At 32.6% G+C, this 24,243-nt stretch overlaps 1 protein-coding gene across 1 annotated transcript; it reads right to left on the minus strand.

The window, feature by feature from the left end:
* Positions 1-14,739: 14,739 nt before the first annotated feature.
* LOC105778436 (hypothetical protein) lies at positions 14,740-18,635 on the minus strand. Its single transcript, XM_012602151.2, has 9 exons — positions 18,526-18,635; positions 18,308-18,418; positions 18,080-18,125; positions 17,917-17,974; positions 17,044-17,139; positions 16,470-16,523; positions 16,338-16,403; positions 15,494-15,572; positions 14,740-15,009 (listed from the first exon to the last, which is right to left on the minus strand). Exons 1-9 carry the CDS (start codon positions 18,583-18,585, stop codon positions 14,932-14,934), a joined length of 648 nt encoding a protein of 215 aa, XP_012457605.1. The 5' UTR covers positions 18,586-18,635; the 3' UTR covers positions 14,740-14,931.
* Positions 18,636-24,243: the final 5,608 nt, after the last annotated feature.

Below are 24,243 nucleotides of genomic sequence, written 5' to 3' on the forward strand. Positions count from 1 at the left end.
TTTGTCAAAAATTACACGAAGAAAAAAAGAACATGACGCCAACGTGGCAGATGAGTACTACAACCTGACGGATGCCTATTTCAAGGCAGATTTCATCACCGTGGACCCTTGTTTGGTGCATTATTGCCCCACACATCGTTTGTTTCAAACGCAGGTCAGAAGAACTCCATCTACTCAATTGTTTGCCTTATCAGCGATACAATGGATGCAAGGGCTAAGGTGTGGTCCAGCACAACTGACTGAAAAGCTATAAAAACTCCAAATTTGTCAAAAGTTATTTCCATCATTGGAGTCACAAATGGTGATAGAGGGATGTAAGCATGAAACAATCTCTCAACATCATGGTACAATGATCCGGTAGGATGGTAGGTAGAAAAGGCAGAAAAGCTAAAATATTGGAACAGTGGCTCCAAGTCTGATCCCGCTAGTTGGGACCGAAAAGATTAACATGACACTTGCGCAAGGATGACACGCATGGTCCAAATTTTTCAAGTAAAAGTTGGATTGAAAATTTTGTGATTGAGCAGCATCACCAAAAGTCTCTGCAAATTCTTACTTTCGTAAAGACATTACTCAATGTAGCTTTGGTATGTGCTTAGGATCTGTTAATTGGTCGATTTGGTTACTTTGGTTCTATTTTGGAATTCATTGGTTATTTGATTAAATTTTGTTAAATGATTTTATTTTTATTTGAACATCTAAAATTTCATGTTTTTATATGTTTTTATATGTAATAAATGAATGATAGATTGAATGGGTCGCTCTAGTGACCATCGTAATGTTCTGGATCCGGTCAAACTTTCATACCGACTTTAGGGTGTTACATGCTAACCACGACATGCATATCCATGTCCCTGTTTGTTGAAGCAAGCAACAACTATTGACTTGGTCGATTGCTTTACAGGCAACCCTGGTAAGCACCCTATACAAAGAAACATGGTATGGACCTTATTCCCAAACTTGTCTAGGAAAAGTATTCCTCCTATCATCCAAAGCATCCAAGCTCTGGTGTATTGATCCATCTCCTCAACAGAGGTATGAGGTGGAGAGTTCGACAAGCTTCTTCAACTACATACACTTCAACCGACACCCATCTAATTCCTTCGACATTTCTCTTGACGACATGGCATCCTAGCAACCGCTTGCACTCGTCTTCTTTTTTATACCACTAGGTCCTATCATATTCTTTGCATTGATCAAAAGACCAATTATTAAAACAACATATTTAAAAGTGATGATGGCTTCCATACAAGGCAAATGGAAGGTAAAAGTTTTTGGTCTTCATCTTTCGACCAAGGCCGCAACAAATTCAAGAATGGCATGAAACTTCTCCCATTTAGAAGCCACATAAAGGCTTACATCCTCCAAGTGTTCCCGGATACATCCATTAGGAGCTGGGAACTTTAAATTCTATCAGGATAGGAGAATTTGCTCTATTGGTTGCTCAAAAATCACAAACAAATAAGATTATAACTTGGAAAATCTAAAAATATATTTCAATAATAATTAATTTTTAAAAAAAATCAACTCAAGAGTTTACTACACATTATTGGCTATGTAATCGACCATTTTCTCCTTAGAATATATTTAAATAACATTAAATGTTTTTTTAGGGTTAAATAGTTAGAGAACTTGAAAGTTAAAGAGTCTAATATAATTTTGGGTGAGAATAAAAGATCGAGTGGGTTTTAATATAGTGAAAGTCGAGAATCATGTGAACCAACTTTCACTTTTTTAAATGCGATTAGTTAGGCGAAAGAAAAAATAAACTCAACGCCCATTTTTGTCAAGATACTATGCATGTTTTTTACATGTACTTCCTTCTTTTAACATGAAGTATACAAATTATTATTATGTTGATTTGACAATATACTAAACTCATAACTTATTTAAAATATGAGTTGTCCTTACATTTTAATATTCAAAGCTTGAGTCTCGTCACTTTTTAAAAATATTTTAAAAACTTACATAAAAACATTTTAAAATAAAATGACAGTTTTAAAAGAAAAAACTTTTGAGCTACGAAGATAATTATTAATCGAAGAATGAAACTCTCTGCAGTCATTTCAGTATATTCAATGTACTATATGGATAAAGGAACACATAGAGTTAAACATAGTAAAATAAGAAATATTGTTGTTTGGAAATTTTTGAAAAGCTAATAATAAGTTCTTCTTTCCATCATAACAATAAGACCGTTATACTCATTATTAAACTTGTTGAAGAGATAAAATATAACCAAAGTATATTTTTTTTATCAAAAGTTGAATTGATTATCAGAAGAAGAATCAGGTCAAAAATTAGTATACACCCTGGGAAAATAAAACTTTCATCGAAGAGAAGCAAATAAAGACTTTCATAAAAATTGTCTTAGAATCGAGAATAAAGTTTTCATTCTCAATAAAAATGTACTCCATTCTCATAAATGGGGATCAAACCCCAAACTACATTATTAAGAGATGAGGTGGACTACCACCACGCCATGTATCACGGTTAAAAGAACAACCAATAACCTATACAATTATGTTCATCTATCTATGTACTGCATACGAATACTATTAGAACTATACAACAAATTCAGACTAATACAGCCCTGAATTTTTCCTATGTCCTTTTTACTATCCAAGTTTTTTATAAAAGACCAAGTTCCGCTCCTGCTAGTTACAGTATATTAATGCCAAAAATGCATTTCGACACAGCTGAGCCTTTAGGCTTTTTCTAATAGCTTTCTTTGAAAACCATCTCACTTCTCTTCTCCAAATACTAGGCTTTCTATTAACACCACATCTAGGCAGTATATCAACCCATATTGCACCTAAAGGAACATGCTTTCAACCCTACAGGAGTTTACCTCAACATTTCTCATCATTCATCAGGCCCCATTTCTTAAGCCTTGTTTTCATTTCCAAAGTGTCATTGACTCACATTTTGCCTTTTATTACATAGGACTTCCCAACCAGACTTAATAATAATAGTATACTTACCAGTCTTAGAAGGAACCCAAATAATCTCATCCTCTCTAATTGTTTCTCCATTGTTCTTTTTAACCTCATTCCAAGCTTCCTAAGTGACATCATTCAAAGGGTTAGGCAACCTCTATCTTCTCTCTCTCCAAGCCTCATTAACACAAGCTGCACTTCTAACTTTAATATCCTTGATACTGATGTTTGGAAATAAATCACTTATAGCTTTACCATTAATCCACAAATCGTACCAGAATGAGAAACTCTTCCTAGCCTCCAAATTATAGTGTATATATGGCATGAACATTTCTCTTAATTATAGAATGCTTTGCCAAGTCCAATTGCTACCCACAGGCTTAGAAATACCCCATAATCTAAGCCTACAAACCTTAGTTTCAGTCACCTAAACAACCCACAATGAGGTCTTAGAAGTAAGAATACCACAACACTACACCAAAACAGGTCTTTAGCGGCGCTTTTTAACGCCACTAAAGGTATTTGCGGCGCTTCCACAAGCGCCGCAAAAAATGCCGCTAAGGAAAATGTCGCAAACATTTGCAGCGTTTACAAAAAAAACGCCGCTAAAGACCATGTTCTTTAGCAGCGTTTTTTTTCCAAGCGCCGCTAAAGAACATGGTCTTTAGTGGCGTTTGTATCAAACCGCCGCTAAAGAACATGGTCTTTAGAGGCGTTTTTTACGGTTACCGCTAAAGAACATGGTCTTTAGCGCGTTTTATACACAAACGCCACTATTTTTGGGATTTTTATTAAATTTTTGTTTTTTCACCTCCCGTAACAACAAATCAAAAGCAATCAGTCTAAAAAACCAAAAGCAAGAATTTATATAATATTTCAAATTAAACGAATAAAATAATATTAATATCAATAAATAAAAGTGAATTCATATTATTTTTGCAAAAATGTTAAATGTTAAAATGATAAAATATTTATGCCATACACTATGAAGGCGGAAGTTATGATCAAACATCTTCATCATAATCAAGTCTTCTTTGGAGTTCGTCGTACTTTTTGGTCTGCTCTGCTTCTCTCGCTGTAGCCTCTGCTTCTCTCGCTGCCGCCTCTGCTTTAAGTTGTAGCTGGAGTTCTTCATATTTCCTTTGAACCTCAACTGTGGTCGTTTGCATCTGAGCCATCTGGTCTTTTAACCTCTGAACTTCAGCTTGAGCCTGACTCCCAGAAGCCATGTATTGGTGGGAGCTGGATCCAAAATATTGGGTTGGGCTAACAAAAGATCCTTGAAATCGAACCCGACCATACCTTTCAAGACCCAAAACTTCAATAATAATCCGATTATCAATGTCTTCAAGATGAACAGAACTATCACTAGAAGCAATCGCTTCGTACTCCGCCTTTTTATCCTTTAGTTTTTCCTAATAAATAAATCACATAGTTAGGAATGCAATATTATATATTAAAAAACATATGCAACATAACAATAGTCGCATTACAAGCAATGAATTAAACCATTAGAAAATAAACACTATAAATAACTAAAACAAGTCAAATCGTATTAAGTAAACGTACCATTATTTCACCAGCTTCAGGAGTCATGGGAGATCTATCTTTCTTCCTATGTGTAATTTCAAAAAGTTGAAGGCGTCCAACTTTTTGACCGGACGACAGTTCCTACAATATAGTAGTAAAAATATTATTTAATAGAAAGTTATACATATTCGACAATATTAAAAATTAAAATACCTCCTCTACCTACACATGCAAAACTTCTAATCTTACTGTGTGGGTGAATTTTTGTTTCTGACTGCTACTTTTTCCAACTTGTTCACGATCCTACATTATGAAATTTTTAGTACGTAAATAGAAAATACTATTTACCAAAATAATTACAATAGTTTGGAAGTACGTCATACCTCGCCTTTCTTCGAATGCCAAAATCTAACCGCATCTTCCCATTGGTACCTCAACATACCCGACGGGACATTTTGCAATTTCTCATCGAGGGTTGTTTTTGTCTTATAATAATTTCTCTTCAAAGTACTTTTATTGTCTCTCCATCTTTTTCCCAATGCCTTCTTTACATAAGCATCCGAGACCTCTAAAGCAAACCTCGTCTACAAAAAACAAAAAACACAAGTTAATAAAGTAAATATAAATGAAACTATTTCCCAAGCATGACAGATGACATTAACATTTTGTTACCTTAATATTATCGAGGGCTTGGTTTTTGTTGCTATCGGGCATTTGATGCCATGAGTCGTAGTTGATAGGCAACATATTCGGATTTCGTGCTAAAATGCCCATGTATCCTGCTAAAAGTCGAGCTTCTGATCCAACAGGCTGACCAAAACTGTTTCGTCCAACTTTAACACGCTCGACTGGATCTAACTCGTATAACTCTCTAAGCAGCGTACGTCCTCGACCTCTGCGCGTCCCACCATTTTCAGCTACAAATGGTATATTATAATATAAGAATTTGAAAAAAAATCAACTATAAGTCAACACGCATGTAAATTAAATGTAAAATTACTTTGAACTTCTGTAGGATCATCAGCTGTAATCGGAACATTCGAAGATCCAATTGCTGTCTGTTGTTCAGTACTATTTGTTTCTGTCGTGTTTGGATCATTTTGAACAATGCTTCCCCTCAGAATTTTTCTTCTAGGCATTTTATCTGCAATACACATAAAATAGTTGACAACTTAATAACTAATTACAACAATAAATAACAGCACATATAAAACAGTTGAAATATATAGTAAGTTACCAAAGTAATATATGTTATGTAAGTTGTAAGTTATTATGTATTATGTAAGTTATGTAAGTTATGTATTATGTACGTTATGTAAGTTGTGTAAGATATTTAAGTTATGTAAGTTTTGTATTATGTAAGTTATGTATGCTATGTATTATGTAAGTTGTTATGTTATTATGTAAGTTATGCAAGTTTAACCACAAGCTTGTAGATAACTTATGTAAGTTAATATGTAAATAATGTATTATGTAAGTTTATATAAAATTTTATATAAGTTATGTATTATGTAAGGTAACATGTAAGTTATATATTATGTAAGTTTATGTGATAGTTATGTAAGTTTATATAAATATTAACAAGTTATGTAAGTTCTTGTAAATTTCAAATTTTGGTTGTGTAAATAATGTATGATGTAAGTATAGCACTTTTATGTATCTTATTTATAATTATTTTAAAATTATAATATATTTTAACAAGTTATGTAAGTAATGTAATATATACTTAAATTTTAGTAAGTAATGTATTTAAGTAACATATTTAAGTAATAAATTTAAACAAATTTTAGCAAGTAATGTATTTTAGTAAGTAATGTATTTAAGTAATAAATTTAACCAAATTAACTTACAAAATTGATAATTCATTGACATTCAATCAATTAATCGATCAATTTATTGAATAATCATATATTATTAAACATTAACATTCAATCGCATAAATGAGAACTAACGTCGATAATTTATTAATTGGCATAAAATTGAAAATCGATAATTTGTTCACTTTAAAACGAATCCACTATTCGCCCATAATTTATTCACTTACTCCAATATATAAAGTGATTTAAGAATTTTAATAATTTGCGTAATTGTTTTTGCTTGGGTAAAAAATACGTACAAGATTTACAATCATAATTTATACCTTGCAGTTATGGAAAAATTTGGCAAAGTAACATGCAAATTGAGCTAGCAACATATAAATCAAAAATGATAATTAGAACCGATACCCACAACTTAAAAAAAAAATTCTTAATTAAAACTCCCTTTTAAAACTCAAAAATAATAATTAAAGTACATAGATAAAATATAACAAAATCCAAAATTTAAACATTTGGAGGTGTTTTTTTAAGAAAACCAAGGTGGGAAACATAGGAATAAATACCTCAATTTCCTGGACTTCGAAGCAAACTACTGCAAAAAAATAAAAATAAAAAGGAAAACATAAGTAAGTTAGTACTAGGAAAAAAATAGTATAAAGCTTAAATATAACAAAATCCAAAATTAAAAATCTTATTTGAATAATGAAATATCAGCACTGAGACATGTCAAACCATCCACCACAAACAATATATCTAGATAGGAGGAATAATGCAACCACTTAAAGTTATCAAAGTAATGTGGAAGTTACGATGACACCACTATGTTCATTAAAGAACTTCTGATATCAGTATCCATAACTCTGTCATGGGAGATCAACTATGTCCAGCTGAGAAATAAGCACACTAAACGAATCAAACATAATTATGCACTATTGCAACAATGATTGCATGGTCCGAATAATGGCTCAGCCAAGAAAATTTTAGGAAAATGGTTTGTTTAACCTTCACCAGCTAGCTTAGGTTTAAATCTGTGTTAATTTGAGTCTTTCAGGTGTAAGACCAGACGAGTTATTTACTGGTATCTCTTGTCTAGTCCATATGCAAAATATTAGTAGAGCTATTAAAGGGAATGTATTCTCAAGCTCACCAGCACCATCCACAATCATATATACTGTCATGATTAATAGTTTTGCTTATTGTCCTAGTTGCCACATATGTTTAAGAGGAACCGAGATTAAACTCTAGAATCCACAGCCATAAAGATGATAATCCGGGAGTTTGAGATATTCAAATTTAGTTACCCATTATATCAACCTGAAATTGCTAGAGTGACCACACCATCCCCTATGACCATAGAAGCACCAAATACTACCACAACCAGAAGGGCTGTCCTTACCCTTTTATGCTTCTCCAAAAATCGCTGTAATGGAGAAACAACAGGCTGTGTTGAGGACCCATATTTGTATTCAGGCAACCCCTAAATACACATTTTTTTCCTAAATAAACCCTTCTATTTAAATTGCTAAATAAATAATTTACAAGTTCCCCAAATTCCCAAACAAGAATGGTGTTTTAACCTAAACCGCAAACCCCAAAATCTAATTTTTTTCCTAAACCCCAAATTCGCAAAACACAATGCACCCAAAAGTACCCTAAATCAAGACGATGTTCTTCAGAAGGATTAAACGCATACCTTTTAACCAGAAATTCTACAACTACTGTCAAGAATGACGCAATCGTTGCTTCCTCTTTGATGATTTCTGATTTCTCCTCCCCTTTCTTCCTTAGAATTTTTTCTTAGGTTTTTTCCCCTTCCCAATCGGCCTCTGCACTTGGCTTTTGCTTTCTGTCTTTTTCGAGTGTAAATGCTAAGTTAAAGAACATCTGCGGAAACGACATCGTTGAGAAAAAATATTTAAACACCTTTACGACGTTTCTTGAAAAAACGCCACTACTTATTCCAAATTTCTGGCGTTTATAGACCAAACGCCACAAAAAATTAAACCTTTTAACAGAAACGGCGCCGTTCTGTTAGTCTGAAATTGCATTTTTTGTGGCGTTTAACAAAAATTGCCACTTATACTTAATCTATTTTAAGCCAAACGGTGACGTTTTAAATATATTATTCTAAGATTTTTATAAGTTAAAAATCGGTTACGGAAACGATGTCGTTTAGCCATTATATTAACACCGTTTTGCGGTGTTTTAGGTACAAACGCCGCAACTTCTTCCACATTTCCGGCGTTTTCCTATAAACGCCACTACATATTACAGCTGTGAACAGAAACGACACCGTTTTCGTGGTCTGGAATTGCATTATTTCTGGCGTTTTAAGCACAAATGCCACTAAAATTTGTCAAAGTAAAATATACTGTACAGAAACGACGCCGTTTACCCATTTTTTTAAAACTCATTTGTGACGTTTGATATAAAATCGCCACTAAAAGTTCAAGTTTTAAACAGAAATGGCGCCGTTTTGCTAGTCTCAAATTGTATTATTAGTTGCGTTTTGTGTAAAAATGCCACGAATACTTAATTGATGTTTTGAATAAATAATTATAAAATTTTTCTAAGTTACAAATCATGTACAGAAACGGCGCCGTTTAGACATTATTTTAATACCCTTTTGCAGCGTTTACTGAAAAACGCCGCTATTGCTTCCTAAATTTCCTACGTTTTTGCGAAAACGCCATAAAATTTAAACTTTGTATGCGAAGCAGTATTTGCTTTTTGGTTCTCAAATTGTACATTTTGTGGCGTTTTTTGTAAAAACGCCACTAATACTTAACGTACAACAAGCCAAATGGTGACGTTTCAAGTAAATAATTCTAAACTTTTTATAAGTTAAAAATCGTGTAGACAGACGGTGTCGTGTACTCAAATTTTAAAGACACTTTTGCGGCGTTTCTTGTACAAACGCCACGACTGCTTTCCCATATTTGCGGCATTTAACAGTTAAAACGCCACTAAAAGTTTAACTATTCATTCGAAAACGGCGCCGTTTTGAATTTTTTGTTTTTTTTTAACTTCATTTCTTATGTATTTGGTCCTATATATATATTTCCAAAATAAATAATTATACCTAAATATATAACCATCCATATAATATATATCAATATATTTTTTAACTTATTTATGAATTCTATTTAAAATAATATTTAAATATATCAATTGGTACTTTAGATTGATTTTTTAAAATATTGTTTAAAGAAATTAATCTAAACTAACCTAAAATCCTTATCCGACCCCTAAACCCCTAAACCCTAAATCTTTAACCCCCAAATCGTAACTTGTAACCCCTAAACCCTTAGCTAACTCTTATATCCCAAACCCTAAATATGTACCCCTAATCCTTAAAATAGCACGGCCATCCAAAATAATCCCTAAATCTTTAATAAATATCATAAAATAGTTATAATTGATTAAAGAATAATTAATACTAAAAACTTTTTGTATAAAGTAGCAATAAACAATATTATCTTTATAATATTTATTTTTTGTATAAAATTTGAAATTTATAATATTTTATTTTATTGATAAATGAATAAATTTGTCTAATTAACTAATTTATTATATTGATCTTCATCAAATAGATAAATTAATGAAAACAAATAAGGAGTACTAAATTTTTTTTGAAACAAAAGGAGTACTAAATATATATATATATATATATATATATATATATATATGGGATTTTTTATTGAAGTGATCAAAATAGGAAAGATACCGACTCAGGCATATGCATATTTTTGGATGATTTCAATTCAAATTCACAAATTTATTTAAGTATTTAAGTGTTATTCATGAATTATATATTTGAACATTACTATTCAAATTGTATTTTAATTAATAATATACGAAACCAAATCATATACCGGACCGAAAAATCCTAAACAAATTTATTATTACCTCTTTTACAATTATATATATAAGAACATATTTAAAATATAATTTGGCAATACTAATTAATCTAAAACCCTACGTTCCCTAACCCAACCCCTAGCTAAACCCTAAATCCTTAATTAACTCCTAATTAATAACCTCTAAGTGCTAACCCCAGCCCTAACCCCTAAACATTATATCTCAGTCCTTAAACCATATCCTTAAATCAAATATTATATATATATACTCCTGATCAATTATAATAATAACCTTAAAATAGTAACCCCTAAACCGACTTAAAATCTTAAATTAATAATATCGTATATATATATACCCCTAAAACCTAAAACCCTATATTAACTATAGTGATACGCTTAATTCAATATTTTAAATTTAAATTAATACTATCTCTTTTAATTACGATAATAATTTCAAATTTTTATTATATAAATTAAAAACAATCAAGTAATGTACCCAACAAACTTTAAAATTATTTTAAATAATACTATTTTAATTTTTCCATGTGTTTTATTTCAAATTATTTATACATGTTATTTTTTATTGAAAATTTTAAATATTCTATTAGAAATATGTTTAATTTGATTTAAACAATATAAATAATAGTTCAATTAAGATAAATTATTTTTGCGGCGCATAAACAAAAAACGCCGCTAAAACACCTAGATTAGCGGCGATTTTCAAAAAACGCCACTAAAAGTCTTAGCCTTAGCGGCGCTTTACAAAAAACGCCACTAATTCCCCCGAAAGGACACAAAACGGCACCATCTGGGTGTATTATTTGCGGCGTTTTTTATAAACGCCGCTAATGCTCACTCTTTAGCGGCGCTTTTCCTTAAACGCCGCTAATGCTCACTCTTTAGCGGCGCTTTTCCTAAAACGCTGCTATTTCTCGATTTTTAGCAGCGTTTTCGCTCCAAACGCCGCTAAAAGTGCCGCTAAAAGCCTGTTTTGGTGTAGTGTAACTTTATTCTAGCTTACTAGGTTTTTAATTTTACCCCAATCCACCTTCATTCTTAAGTAAATTATTGAGGTTTGTTTCTGCCCCTCTACTTGGGAGCGGTTCTTTCTTATTTATAAGACATGTTTCCTTAATGTGACATGATAAGGAAGTAGCTAGGTGTCATATATCCTAGACACGTCTTTTTAATAGGATTTGCACCTAGGTGTCATCATATGTGTTCGTGTGTCTCCAACATGCCTTCCTAGCGAGGGATCGATGTAATGCCTTGCAAGGTTGCGGGGTGTTCCACCCAGCAACCTTATGAGGTGAAACATCGACATCTCGCAACCTTGCAAGGCATTACATCGGTCCCTCACAAGGAAGACATGCGAACACGTCTCGTGAGGGATACACGAGCACATATGGTGACACCTGGGTGCAAATCCTGTTAGAAAGACATGTCTAAGATACGTGTGGTCTTAAGTTATATGCATGACAATTAGCTACCTCCTTAACATGTCACATGGGAACCATGTCTTATAAATATAGAAAAACCGCTCCCAAGTAAGGACCAGAAACAAACCCCAGCACAAACATCTTTTCAAGAAACACAACATTTTCCCCTCTTATCTTTACCATTCCATAAGTAATTTCTATATTTATGATCAATGACTCTAATTATGGACTTAGGGAGGATAAAAATAGTACATCAAAACACTTGCATACTTCTCGACACCGCCAATAGAAGTAGCAAGCTTCCAACATATGAGAGAAAGTAAGATCTTTTCCATCAATTCATAACAGTGTTCCTTCTTTTATCTACTAGAAATAAGAGAAATGTCTAAATACTTAATAGGCAATTCGCCCTCTTTATACCCCGTTAGATGAAGAATGTCATGTTTCAACTCGCCTGAACCACCAGAGGAAGAAAACATAGCTTTTACTATTTTTCACATGCATGAAAGTGCTCCAACGTTTCCTTAAGGCAAGGAGAAACCGACACACGGTATTTGTTAACGGAGTTTGATCTACCCTTACATATTGACTAAATGCATCCCTCTAATAATGATCTCCATTGTTACAATCACTCACTCAAAATACTTTCAACCTTTTGCGATGTTTGTTCAGTGAAAAATGAATTCTTCCGACTATAAAAGCTCTCCAAAACACGGAAAAATTGTTCCTGTTTTTAGGAAAATGTCTTTTCGTTGAAAAAAAAAAACCCTATCCATTTCTAGTCTTTTCAGAAATGGAACTCTCAACAATTAGGTGATTTTTTCTGTTCAACTTCTTCGTCTATTTCCCTTCAGCAATTCGCCACTTCAAGTGAAATCAACCGATTCAAGTTCGAAACTCAATTGTCAAAATGGACGGATAGACAATTAACTATGGGAAATAATGAGAAATTGAGAACCATTTTGGAATTTTATGATTTGTTTGCTTGCTTCTATTTGATTTTTTCTGTTTGTTTTTAATTTTAATTGTTGCTAATTCTGCTTGTGATAGTTAGGTAATGTAATGGCAAGGATTACTCTATTGAAAGTGCAAAAGCAGCTCTGTGTTAGTCTTCTCTTAAGGTATTTTGGACATAAACATTGTTTTGTTATTATTATTATTTTAAGTTTGAAAAAGGAATTAATGGTTTTGGATGTTGTAACTTTCGTGCTTCTCCCTGTGTGTTTGCATTTGGGATTTGTTGAGCTGGTTCTTTCTTGTTAGCTACATGGCTATTCTAAATAGTGTCATTATTGAGTTCAGTGGTATCATGGTTCTTGTTGCAGCTTACGTAGTATTTGAACCTCTGTTTTGATCAATAAAGATCTCTTCTACCTTCAAAAATAGATGAAAGAAGCTCGGGTGTCCTAGAATTATATATTTAATATAATAAGACCATTAAAAGAGACGTTTTCATTTATTCATTTGTGCTTTCCCAAGTTTTTAAGCTTATCATTTGTCCTAGAATTATATATTAATATAGTCGTGTGATTTTTTAAGCTTTATTATTCATGTGGATTGATGTATTTCCTTATTATATAAGATGGATACTTCTTAGATTAGATTTATCAAACATAAATTTTGATTCTTCTACTGTCCATTCAAGTGTCTAGTTGACTTTATCTTCAGCATCACTTTTACATTGGTGATTCATTTTTGTTTTGCTGCACATGCAAAGCATCAGTGTGTAAATTGGTTACCGCATCTGTGTTTACTTGATTCGAGTTCTAGGAACCTGCTAGGAGTTTTGATGCATGTAGAATTTATCTAGTAGTTTTACATTATTAATCCATTGATGTGTGTCTGTGCATGTTTCTAAATAGTAATGATTTGAGTTCAAGGCAAATATACTAATCATTTTACATTATTAATCCATTGACGGTAGTTTTACATTATGCCGGTATTTCAAGGCAAATATACTAATCATTTTGGCAGTTGAAACAAGCTCTCTTTGTCCTGTGTTTGATGTGTTGAATTTAATCTTTCATGGTTAAACTTGATTCGAAGTTTTAACATCTTCTTGTGCTATCAATTCGCTTGTTGTAACAATGGGATAAACATATCTTTGTTAGATGTCGATTGTTCCTAAGTTGTTATTTCTGTTGCTTAATTCTTTTTACCGTTTTATGATTTTTTTAGTTGAATGATTTGCTATCATTCTTGTTATAATTTAGTTCGATGTTTCATGCAGCAATGTTGGATGCAAGACAATTTGGGAAGAGGTATGGCATGGCTCAGTGCACTAGGGATATAAGTAGAACTGACTGCAACAATTGCTTGTATATTCAGCTAATGACATTTAGAACCATAATTGGAAATAAGAGAGGATGGGAGGTGTATGGATCAAGTTGCAGTATGTAGTACCATGATTACCAGTTCTATTCAAACTTTTCCATCACTGCAAATGATGGTGAGTTGCCATCGACTTCGATCATTTTTATGTTTGTTTCAAGTGCCCACCGCATAACTTTTATTAAGTGCTACAATCTTTGAGATTATTTTGATTAAAATGAAATTGAACCCTTTCTGTAATACTAAAACAGATGCTAGGAGATTGTCCTTGCAAGGAGTTGCAATTGGCATAACAATGGCAGGCCTAGTGTTTAAGGTTGAGGTCAAAACTATGTCGACAGCCAACATGGTTAATTCGATTGATGCAGAAAGGTCCACAAAAACCATACATACATATTCTTGTGTAATTTACTTTCTTAGGTCAAGGAATTTCTTATTTTAATTTATTTTTCTTTTTGAATCTTTTCTTTGACACTAGTTTTCAATATTTAATTGGATGTATTTATTTATAAATAAATCATTGCAATATATGCAAAAACAATGTAAAATATAAATTTAATAGATATAAAATAAATTCAGTTAAACAATAAAAAACTATAAATTCTTAAATGTATGTTTGTTTCATTTAAAATAATTTTTATAAAATATTTTCAAAAATTTATCAAACAACAGAAATCCTAAATTTGAATATTTAAGCTGATTTAGACAATAATACTGTTAAGATTCAATGTGGGTAATTCAAAATTTAAAATTTAAAACAATTATTTTTAAACAATCACGTTATAAGTTCGATCTTAAAATTTTAAAACTTCTGATCTTAAAATTTTAAAACAAGTATATTAGCATAGATATTATAAAAATTAAAAACATCCAATCTACTGTTATTTTTACATGAACGTTCTATAATCTACAAAGAAATAAAAGAGTATATGAAACCAAAATCATAAAGCTAAAAAAATTTCATAGGATGTAAGACAGCCCAAAATTGAAAACCGGTGAGAACCAAAAAAATAGCCTATGCCCAAAGCACTGTCACAACCAAAAACAGCGTCAAAGCCAGCCCAAAACAAAATCCTACAATCACAATGGCAGCCTGGAGACATTTTGAATGGAATCAGATCAAGGAATAAAAAACTGGATCAGGCCAGCTGGTTGAACTGAATAAAATCAGGAACTAGTGGCCAGTCCTGTCTACTAGCTATAAAAACCGGATAAACGATGAACCAGCTCAAACTGTATACAGTACCGGTAAAACACCAGTTTTCTACATTTTGTTTGGTACATAATACAAATGGGTGAAGGGGAGATAACACTTATAGGGTTTAAACTTTAAACCCTAGTATTTGTAATTGATACGTATGGTTTTAATTTCTTAGTTTTATACTAAGGATACTAACGTTAAGCCAAATTCATTTTTCTGTTAATTAATAACTAACTTTATAATTTAATTTACAAAATAAGTGTTTAAAGTATTTAAACATTAAACAATTTAAGAACATCAAACCGTTGGAGCTCTGATCTGTTTTTTAAAATATTAATTCATATGCTTGCTAACCTAACGAGATAAAGTCAGATACCTTTTCCTGAGATTCAAACTTAAATTTGAGAGTGAACCACGACAATCCTCTGTCTACAAATGGGGCAAGAGCAAGGGCCCTGCAATAAAAGCACCAACATAGCATTAAATGGTTTTAGATGGAGAACAATTTACTTTAAAAAGTTTGGAGAAAAGAAATAAATTTATTTGATTGATGGCAATCTAGGATTTTAAATGAAAATCCGCTATAGTGATCTCATATTTACAGTTATCAGAGATGGATAGAACAGTTTTCGAACCCGTTATGAAATTATGATCACTCAACAAGAAGCATCGAATAGATACAACCATGTTGCTCCAATTCTTAATTTTAGTTGAAATACTAGTGTTGGACACATACTCGTATTCAACACTCACATTCGAGTTTGATTAACATAAGATATGACAAAGGCGCAACTTGGCATAAACTAGATTATCGTAGGTTATTAAAATATAATCCACAGCACTAAGAATGTCCCAACCACTGTGTATAGAAATGACCCATTTCTATAAGAGAGGTTCATCCCTCCCCCCACCCCCATCACCAAAAAGATGTAAAATGAAAAAATATTTTGAAAAGTTCCATGTGCTTTTATGTTCTGTGTATGTTAAGACAATGGTCTAGAATTTTCTTTAACTGATCCAAAATACATGACATATAATTCGCTGCAATAAGAGCACAAAAGACCTGCACTTAACAGTGTAGAAGTTGAACAAATAAAATAAATGGATTTAATTAAAACCAAATTACTTGCAATTGAGGACTAATCAGGAATTATCAATTCTTTCAAAGATTCTGAACTAACTAATGTTTAAGGAGAGACATTTAAATTCTATCAACTCACCCGCCAGCTCTAACAAGCTTAGTCACTTGGCTTCCTGCCCAAACCATGGCCATAACCTTGAGAAATCTGCAAGGCAGGAGAATGCTCATATCATCTGCATTCTCATAAACAATGAAAAGGATGAGATATTACCTCTGAGCAGCTGCCATATAACCCATTCTACCAGGTACTGGGGCAACATAAAACCTTAAATGGAAGCAAAACCACTTCTTGTTACGTAACTACATAATAAATGCATGTAGAGCACCTAAGCAGGATGACTAGATAAGAAACAGGAAACTTTTTCCATCATTACTCAAAAAAAAAAAAAAAAACTAATGACAACAATGATGTATGGGAAATGGGAACCAGAGACATTAATGCCTTTTTTAAAATATCATTTTAGCCAAAATGTAGATGTACAAAAAAGTAACTTTGGTTTAGTGTGGCTCTTGTTAAATAGTTCCTTTAAATGTATATGCAACATGAAATCAGTCTGCCTCACAACAAAACCAAACATGGCAGATTAGATTATTAAGACACTGTGTCCTCAGTGAGTAGGAAAGGAATGATATAAATCAAATCCAAATAATATTTTACATATGTCAACTGACTGGTGATCAAAATTATGAATGCTAAAAACTAATATTATAATAATGCAATATATATGCCAAATGAAATCAAGCAAGGAAATCATGAACTAACAATGAAGCAATAGTTTACTTACCACACCAAGAGAAAGGTAATGAGGTAGTAAACTGTATTCAGTAGTCCATAAGACAACACCCCAGAAATTCCATATTGTCTCAACTTCTTCAGCACACTGAGAACCGAAGAACAAGAACCAACAAAAAAATTAGCCCCACATATCCCCCACCCTCTTCATTTTATTAGAATAAGGTTCATAAGTACACAAAACAAAAGAAGTCAAGATGTGAAAGCATGGCATTGTTTATTGCTGCTGTTAAGATTAAAACAGCTCCTCCCCAGAGAAAATAAGTTATTTAGCATGGTTATCATTTCTGGTGTAAATCTGTGTCATATGGTTAAAAAATAATTGCATTTAGAGTGACATATCATTTAAAGAGAGAAAGAGAAAAAAGAATACAGAATGAATAGAAATCTAGCATAGAAGGATTTATAGTTTAAAAGCACAGTTCGCTGCTATACAACAACAGCACTCCAGCCAAAGCAAAATTAAGAAATTAATACAGGCATTCTTTATCAATATACTCAAATCTAGAACAACAAAGTATGGCTATGCAAATCACAACAACAGAGATTTCGGGTGAATGGAAAAACATGCTGCTCAAAAGCATGTATCAACTAGTTGGAGACCTTTCAAAATTAGTGATTATAATAATCTACGTTACTGGAACTCAAGGTGAGTTGCAATATGTATTTGATGCAGAAATAATCGTTTTTTTTAGAAGTTTTTTTCATATATTCAGAGGATCTTGTTCTCATGCTCATATCCAAATTTTAGGAAAAGGAATAATTTGGGTAACATAAATGCAATAAACATTGTATGTCAATCGAAATTAGTATAAATGGGAGCAAACACAAATAAATAATTAAATAAAAAGCACGTAGTAAATACTCTTTAGATGAAAAAAACGATTGTCCTTGACTAGCCTCACTCTTTCCAGCCGTCGAACCTTCACATCGAACAAAAATAAAGAAGTTAAACAAAATAAAAAACAAAAGTATATAAATAAACAAAAATCCCTTTATTATAAAGTGTCTATTTACAAATTCCATACCCTCATTGTTCGTTGAATAATTGCCGTCATCAGTTGGGCCATAAACCTAGTAACCGCCGGCAATAGAAAGAATACAAATTAAAAAATTAACAGAAGCCAAATATCATGAATTAAATTTGAAATTTAAACAGATAACAAATCGAGCAGTAAAAGAAATTTCCAATTCAACAAATAGGTCATTATAATTATGAAAAAATAAACATAAATAAATAACCAAATGGCGCTTACAATGTTGTTGTCGCCGTTGATTGAGCAAGAGAGCTTCTTGGAATTCAGAGAGACGAGGCTCGTGGAATTGCGAATTCCAGAAATGCTTAAAAATGAAATCAGATTGAAACCCTAGAGAAAAAAATGGAAATTATATTGGTATAATTAGAGACTAATAAAATAAATAGAACAAAAAATAGTGGAAAGAAAATAAAAGAAACGAAGAAAAGAAAATTTACACGATGAGGGTCAGGGATGTGGGGGACGAAGTTGGGCGTGAGTTTGAGCGAGAAAGGCATGGCTTTTTACAGTTGATAAAATGGCGGGATTATGACATTTTTAGTTGGGGATTTTAAATAATGATATCATATCAAAATAAAGGCTATTTTACCTAAAAAAGCCGTTTTTTTTCAAAATTTACCGAAATGGGCCGATTTTTTTTATTATTTATCGAAATGGTATATTTTCCGGGAAATCACATCCACGTCGGTAGCGATGTCGAGTGCGATGTCGGGATCATCGCGTCACGTCAACGCGACTGGCGGCGTGGAAGGAAATCGAGCCCTCAAAGACGCGATTTCCTTCCACGTCAGCAGGTCGCGCTGACGTGGACGCGATCTCCTGCCACGTAGCGCGTTCTCGAGGACGTGATTTTGACGTTGATTTCACGTTTCCATTTTTCTAGCTTTTAGGGTTTAGGGTGCAGGCTTTTTAGGGTTTAGGGGTCCCAAAATAAAGTATTTCGAGTTGACGTTTCTGGTCAAATAGTATAAAATTGCGCCCTCGAGGATGCTAATTGAGAAGAAATTGTGAAATCATACCTTCGTGGACGCGATTTCGCTATAGTTGGTCATGTAAGAAATAATTTTTTTTGACGTTTCTGAGCAAATAGTATAAAATCGCGCCCTCGTGGACGCGATTTTGCTAAAGTAGCAAGTTTGGACTGAGGCTATAAATTAGGCAGAAAATGTTCTTAGAATGCATAAAGTCATAGCAGAAACATTTTAGAGAGGCTAAGAAAGTAAGAGTTTCAAAATGAGTGAACGTATTAGTGCTGTTATTTACTACGATGGTGAGGTTTGCCACACCGAGAATGGTGTTGTTTTTTTGTCGGAGAATACGGTGCGACTGTCATTTAACCAGAACATAGATTTGATAGAACTTCGTAAAAGAATTAGGCGTAAAATCTTCGGAACGACGCCAATGAAAGTTCTGTCAATCACATATTGATTTTGTTCTTGTGTTGATCCGGTGACATATGACTCGTTCAACATAAAAGGTGCTCGTAGCTTGGAGGCAATGTTGCAGACTCATCTTGCTAGCGGAGCAACTTATATTGAGTTATATGTACATTTACGTCGCCAACTGATGTACTTCCGTCCGGTGTTCGAGATGTATACACGACCCCTAGCCGACACTCGGTTAACGGGTTACAAAATACGGAACAGCCCATGTTCGGTAGCGGTGTCGAATGCACATCCCCCGCAAGGCACTCTGTCAGTGGATGGGACATGTACGTCAGTGGCTCGACGTTTGACGCTGGAAATACGTACTGGGGAACTGCATCAAGTTCTAGTGGATGACAATCTACATCCAATTGGGGACGTTATCAAATGCCAAGAAGAAGGGATGACGTGCTACCTACGACATCAACCGGTGAGGGGACGTCGTACGCTGTAGATGATTGTGGGTTAGAAGATGACTCCGATGTGGATCCACCTTGAGAGCCCGTGTAACACCCCCTAACCCCAAACCGTCGCCGGAATAGAGTTACGAGGCATTACCGGACATATCAAGTAATTTACGATAATTCTTAATTAAATATTAAACACATTAAGATAAAATCATAAAATCATATAATATTTTAGTAATTGACTTCATTCTTTTTTTAAAAATTTAATGACATTTCGCTTGTTTTACATAAAACCCCGCAATTAAAACCATTTCATTTTCAAATCACAACCAATTCAACCAATTCAACCAATTCATTTCACATTCTCAATTTCTATTCCAAATACTTTCTAATCAACTTAATCAACATAATATCAATTTAAATTTAGCAATATACTAAATTAAATAAATATAGATAAACTTCTTTCATTATAATTCATAAACTTATAATACTAACATTTTCAACCATTTATATTAAAAACATAGTAACCTTTATACATGTCCTATGTACATGCCACATTACCAAGGAAAATTATACATCACCAAAAGTTTTTCAAGTCTGTCCGGCTTTGGATCTTTGGTTCGGTACTTGACTTCTACAACCTGCGCACGGAAACAACCGTACGCTGAGTATGCATATACTCAGTGGTATCACTATAATTCAATTTATAATTAAATACATTAAATCACATACATACTTTTTATTCAATTATCACTACTAATAAACAATTCAACCTTTTTATATTATCAATTAATTAAATATATAATTATCATTCTTATTTCTTTATTTCAAATTTCACTCTTCACATATACTATGTTACTCAATTTAATTTTATCAGTCAATTGATTTCATTTGCCCCTATTAACTCGACTCGGCCTCGGCGGATACACGGATTCCAACCAAACACACCAAGATCAAGAATCGATAATGATACGATATTCAACACACAAAGTCTTGAACACATAATGATATAATAACGAAGATTCGACACACAAAGTGTCGAGTCGATAATGATAACGATAATGATTCGACACACAAAGTGCCGAATCGATATGATAACGATGAGTCGGCACATAAGTGCCTGATCAGTAAGCCGGCAAATACTCCGTACACTTCCATATCCTATGGCATGCCAACTATATCCGACTAGCCCGACTAGTTAATAGGGTATTTAATTCACTTTTCAGTATAAATTTCCATCTCAATTCAGTATCAATTATAATTCCTTATTTCAATCGGTTTCACAATATTACGGTAATTCTTTACTTGATAATTTCACAATTCAATGCATTATGCATAACAATATTGATATTTTCACAATTCACTCAGTAATCAAAACAATATCCAGTATTCCATAATTCGGTTCAGTATCAGTTTCAATTTCATTACTACATTATAAATTTATTATTTATTAAACATTTACCTTAAAATACTTACCACACATAATTAGCAAATTAAACACTTAATAATAATAAAGTTTGAATTATAGTGATACAAACCGTAATTCCCGTGTCTATTCCTCGTCCACTTTTTTCTTTTCCTTTCCTCGTGGATGCCTCGGGTGCGATATTAGCTACGAAAAGAAATTAAGATAATTTTCATAATCATTAGCACAACACAATTTACTTGCTGAAATTTTTATCTAACTTTTACTTTAATTTCAATTTAATCCTAACTAAATCTATATATTTTTCTTTCTCAATTCATACCTTCTTGCTACTCAATTTCTTGCCAAACTTATATGTAACTATCTAATTTTTATCATATTTTCATAATTTTGAATTTATTTCAATTTAATCCCTAAAATTAAAACTTATAGTTTAGTTTACAATTCAATCCTTTATTCAATTCCAATCAAAATTTTTATCAAATAAACCCTCAATTCCATCATTATTCAACATAAACCCTACTAAAAAAAATCTATTAACTTCCAAAACCTCAACTTATTTTCAACAAAACTAACTTCTAAAACATCTAAATTAAAAGAAAAGGACTTGATTGACTTACCAAGTTAAATTCCAAGCTTTAAAAACCCTATTTTCCCTTTTTCTTTCTTTTTCTTCTTTCTCCCCTGTTTCTCCTCTGTTTCGTCTCTTTCTCTGTTTCTTTGTTCTTTCTATTCTGTTTCTTTTCTTTTGCTTTGTTTTATTTCCTTTTATTTTATTTACTTTATACTATAATAATATATTTATTCTAAATATCTATTAAATATTCAATCATATATTCACATTTGTACACCATCAACACCATACAATTGTCACTATTTAATTTGTTTACCAAATAAAAATCTCATAATATAATTAATTAATTAATTAATATCTTTTACTTAAATTTTAAGTAATTAATAATTATAATACAAGTGTATATTTATACATTATTACACTTGTACCATCTTATCACCACACATTTGTCTTAATTTTAATTTATTCCATAATAAAATAATACAATTAATATAAATTGCAATTTAAATAAATAATAATAATTATTATTATTATATACATATAATATTTATATATAACTTAAATAAGTCTTGAATTTAACGCATATATGCCGCCTCTTTCCATGTAAGTGGCTTAATTGCCACTTTAGCCCTTTTTACTTTCTTTTAATTTATAATTAGACTTTCACTCTTTATTCGATTTGATCCTTTTCTCCTAATTATTCTTAATTAGACTAAATTCACCTAATTAAGCACTCAACTAAACTCATAATTACTTCTAATAATTATTTATGACTCAGTTTACTAAGACGGAAGCCCGATAATATACTTTTTCGGTGCCCACGGATTTTGGGTCGTTACAGCCCGAGCCGGATGGTGCAGAGGTGGGATTATTTTATGAACCGAAGCCTATTGCAACAGAAGGTGAAGATGGTGAAAGGAGTTCAGATGATGAAGAAAATCCACGATTCAGAGCATACTCACCTCCAGCCCACATGCATAATGTCGATCTGGCAGCAGATGATGCGTTAGAGTTTCCAGATCTACCACACCGGTTGCGCGGTCGTACAAGTTTGGGGGTAGATTTCGGTGAACTTGAAGTTGGTAATCAGTTTACCAATAAGGATTGTTTTATTGATGCTTTGAAACAACATAGCATCAAAAACGGCGTTAATTACCACGTCGTTAAATCAAAATATGATAAGTTTGAGGCGAAGTGTGCGGTGCAAGACGGCACATGTTCATGGAAAATCGTCGCCTCGTTAAGGAAAAGGACAGGGTTGTGGGAGATAAAAAAGTACAAAGGTCCACATACATGTGCTGCAGGTACAGTATTGAATGTATCTGAATAATAATTTTATTTTGCCATGTTGCATTATTTAATGTACTCCCTCTGTAGGTGTTTCACAAGATCATCCCAAAATGGATTCAGCTATGTTGGCTAGCTTGATACTGCCCACGATAAAATCAGATCCTAAGACTTCAGTGCCGGTGATAATTGCCAATATCCGTAGCAAAATGGGGTACACGCCCAATTACCGCAAAGCGTGGATAGCTAAGCAAAAGGCGTTGGAGAAGATGCATAGTGGGTGGGACGCCTCATATAATGAAATATGGCAGTGGTGTCAGGTGCTAGAGAGATACGTCCCAGGTGCCATCACAAACCTTGAAACGGAACATGTACAACGTATGGAGACACGTTTTCCCACCGGTTCCAGATGAACGTAAGTGGCCGCCCGTATCTCTTGCTCCTTTTAAGCTGTTACCGGATAGAGAATTGCGTCGCAAGCCGAAAGGTCGACCTTGCTCCACTAGAATACGGAACAATATGGATATCCATGAGCGAACCAGTCAACAGAAGTTGTGTGGATGGTGTAGGAACCCAGGCCATACAAGTCGATCATGCCCTAATCGCAATAGTTGAATGTAATTGTAGAAAAAATTATATTTTTATTCAATTATTAATTGATAATTGTGATAATTGTTAGTAAAATTATCAAATTACTTTAATTTCTTAATTGTTAGTACCAGCCAAAACATTTTACCAAATCTAACATTATGTAAAAACTATGTAAAATTATTAAGCCCAATAACTTTTGTTAATGGTTAGTAAATTTATCAAATTATGTAAAATTATTAAGCCCAAAAATTGTGTTAATGGTTAGTAAGATTACCAAATTAGGTAAAATTATTTTCGGTTTTAAATAAATTATGTTATGGTTTTTAAATAAATTAGGTTAGGGTTTTAATTAAATTAGGTTAAGGTTAGGGTTTTAATTAAATTAGGTTAGGGTTAGGGTTTTAATTAAATTAGGTTAAGGTTAGGGTTTTAATTAAATTAGGTTA

This window comes from Gossypium raimondii, chromosome 10 (assembly GCF_025698545.1).
Source record: "Gossypium raimondii isolate GPD5lz chromosome 10, ASM2569854v1, whole genome shotgun sequence".
Taxonomy (NCBI): domain Eukaryota; kingdom Viridiplantae; phylum Streptophyta; class Magnoliopsida; order Malvales; family Malvaceae; genus Gossypium; species Gossypium raimondii.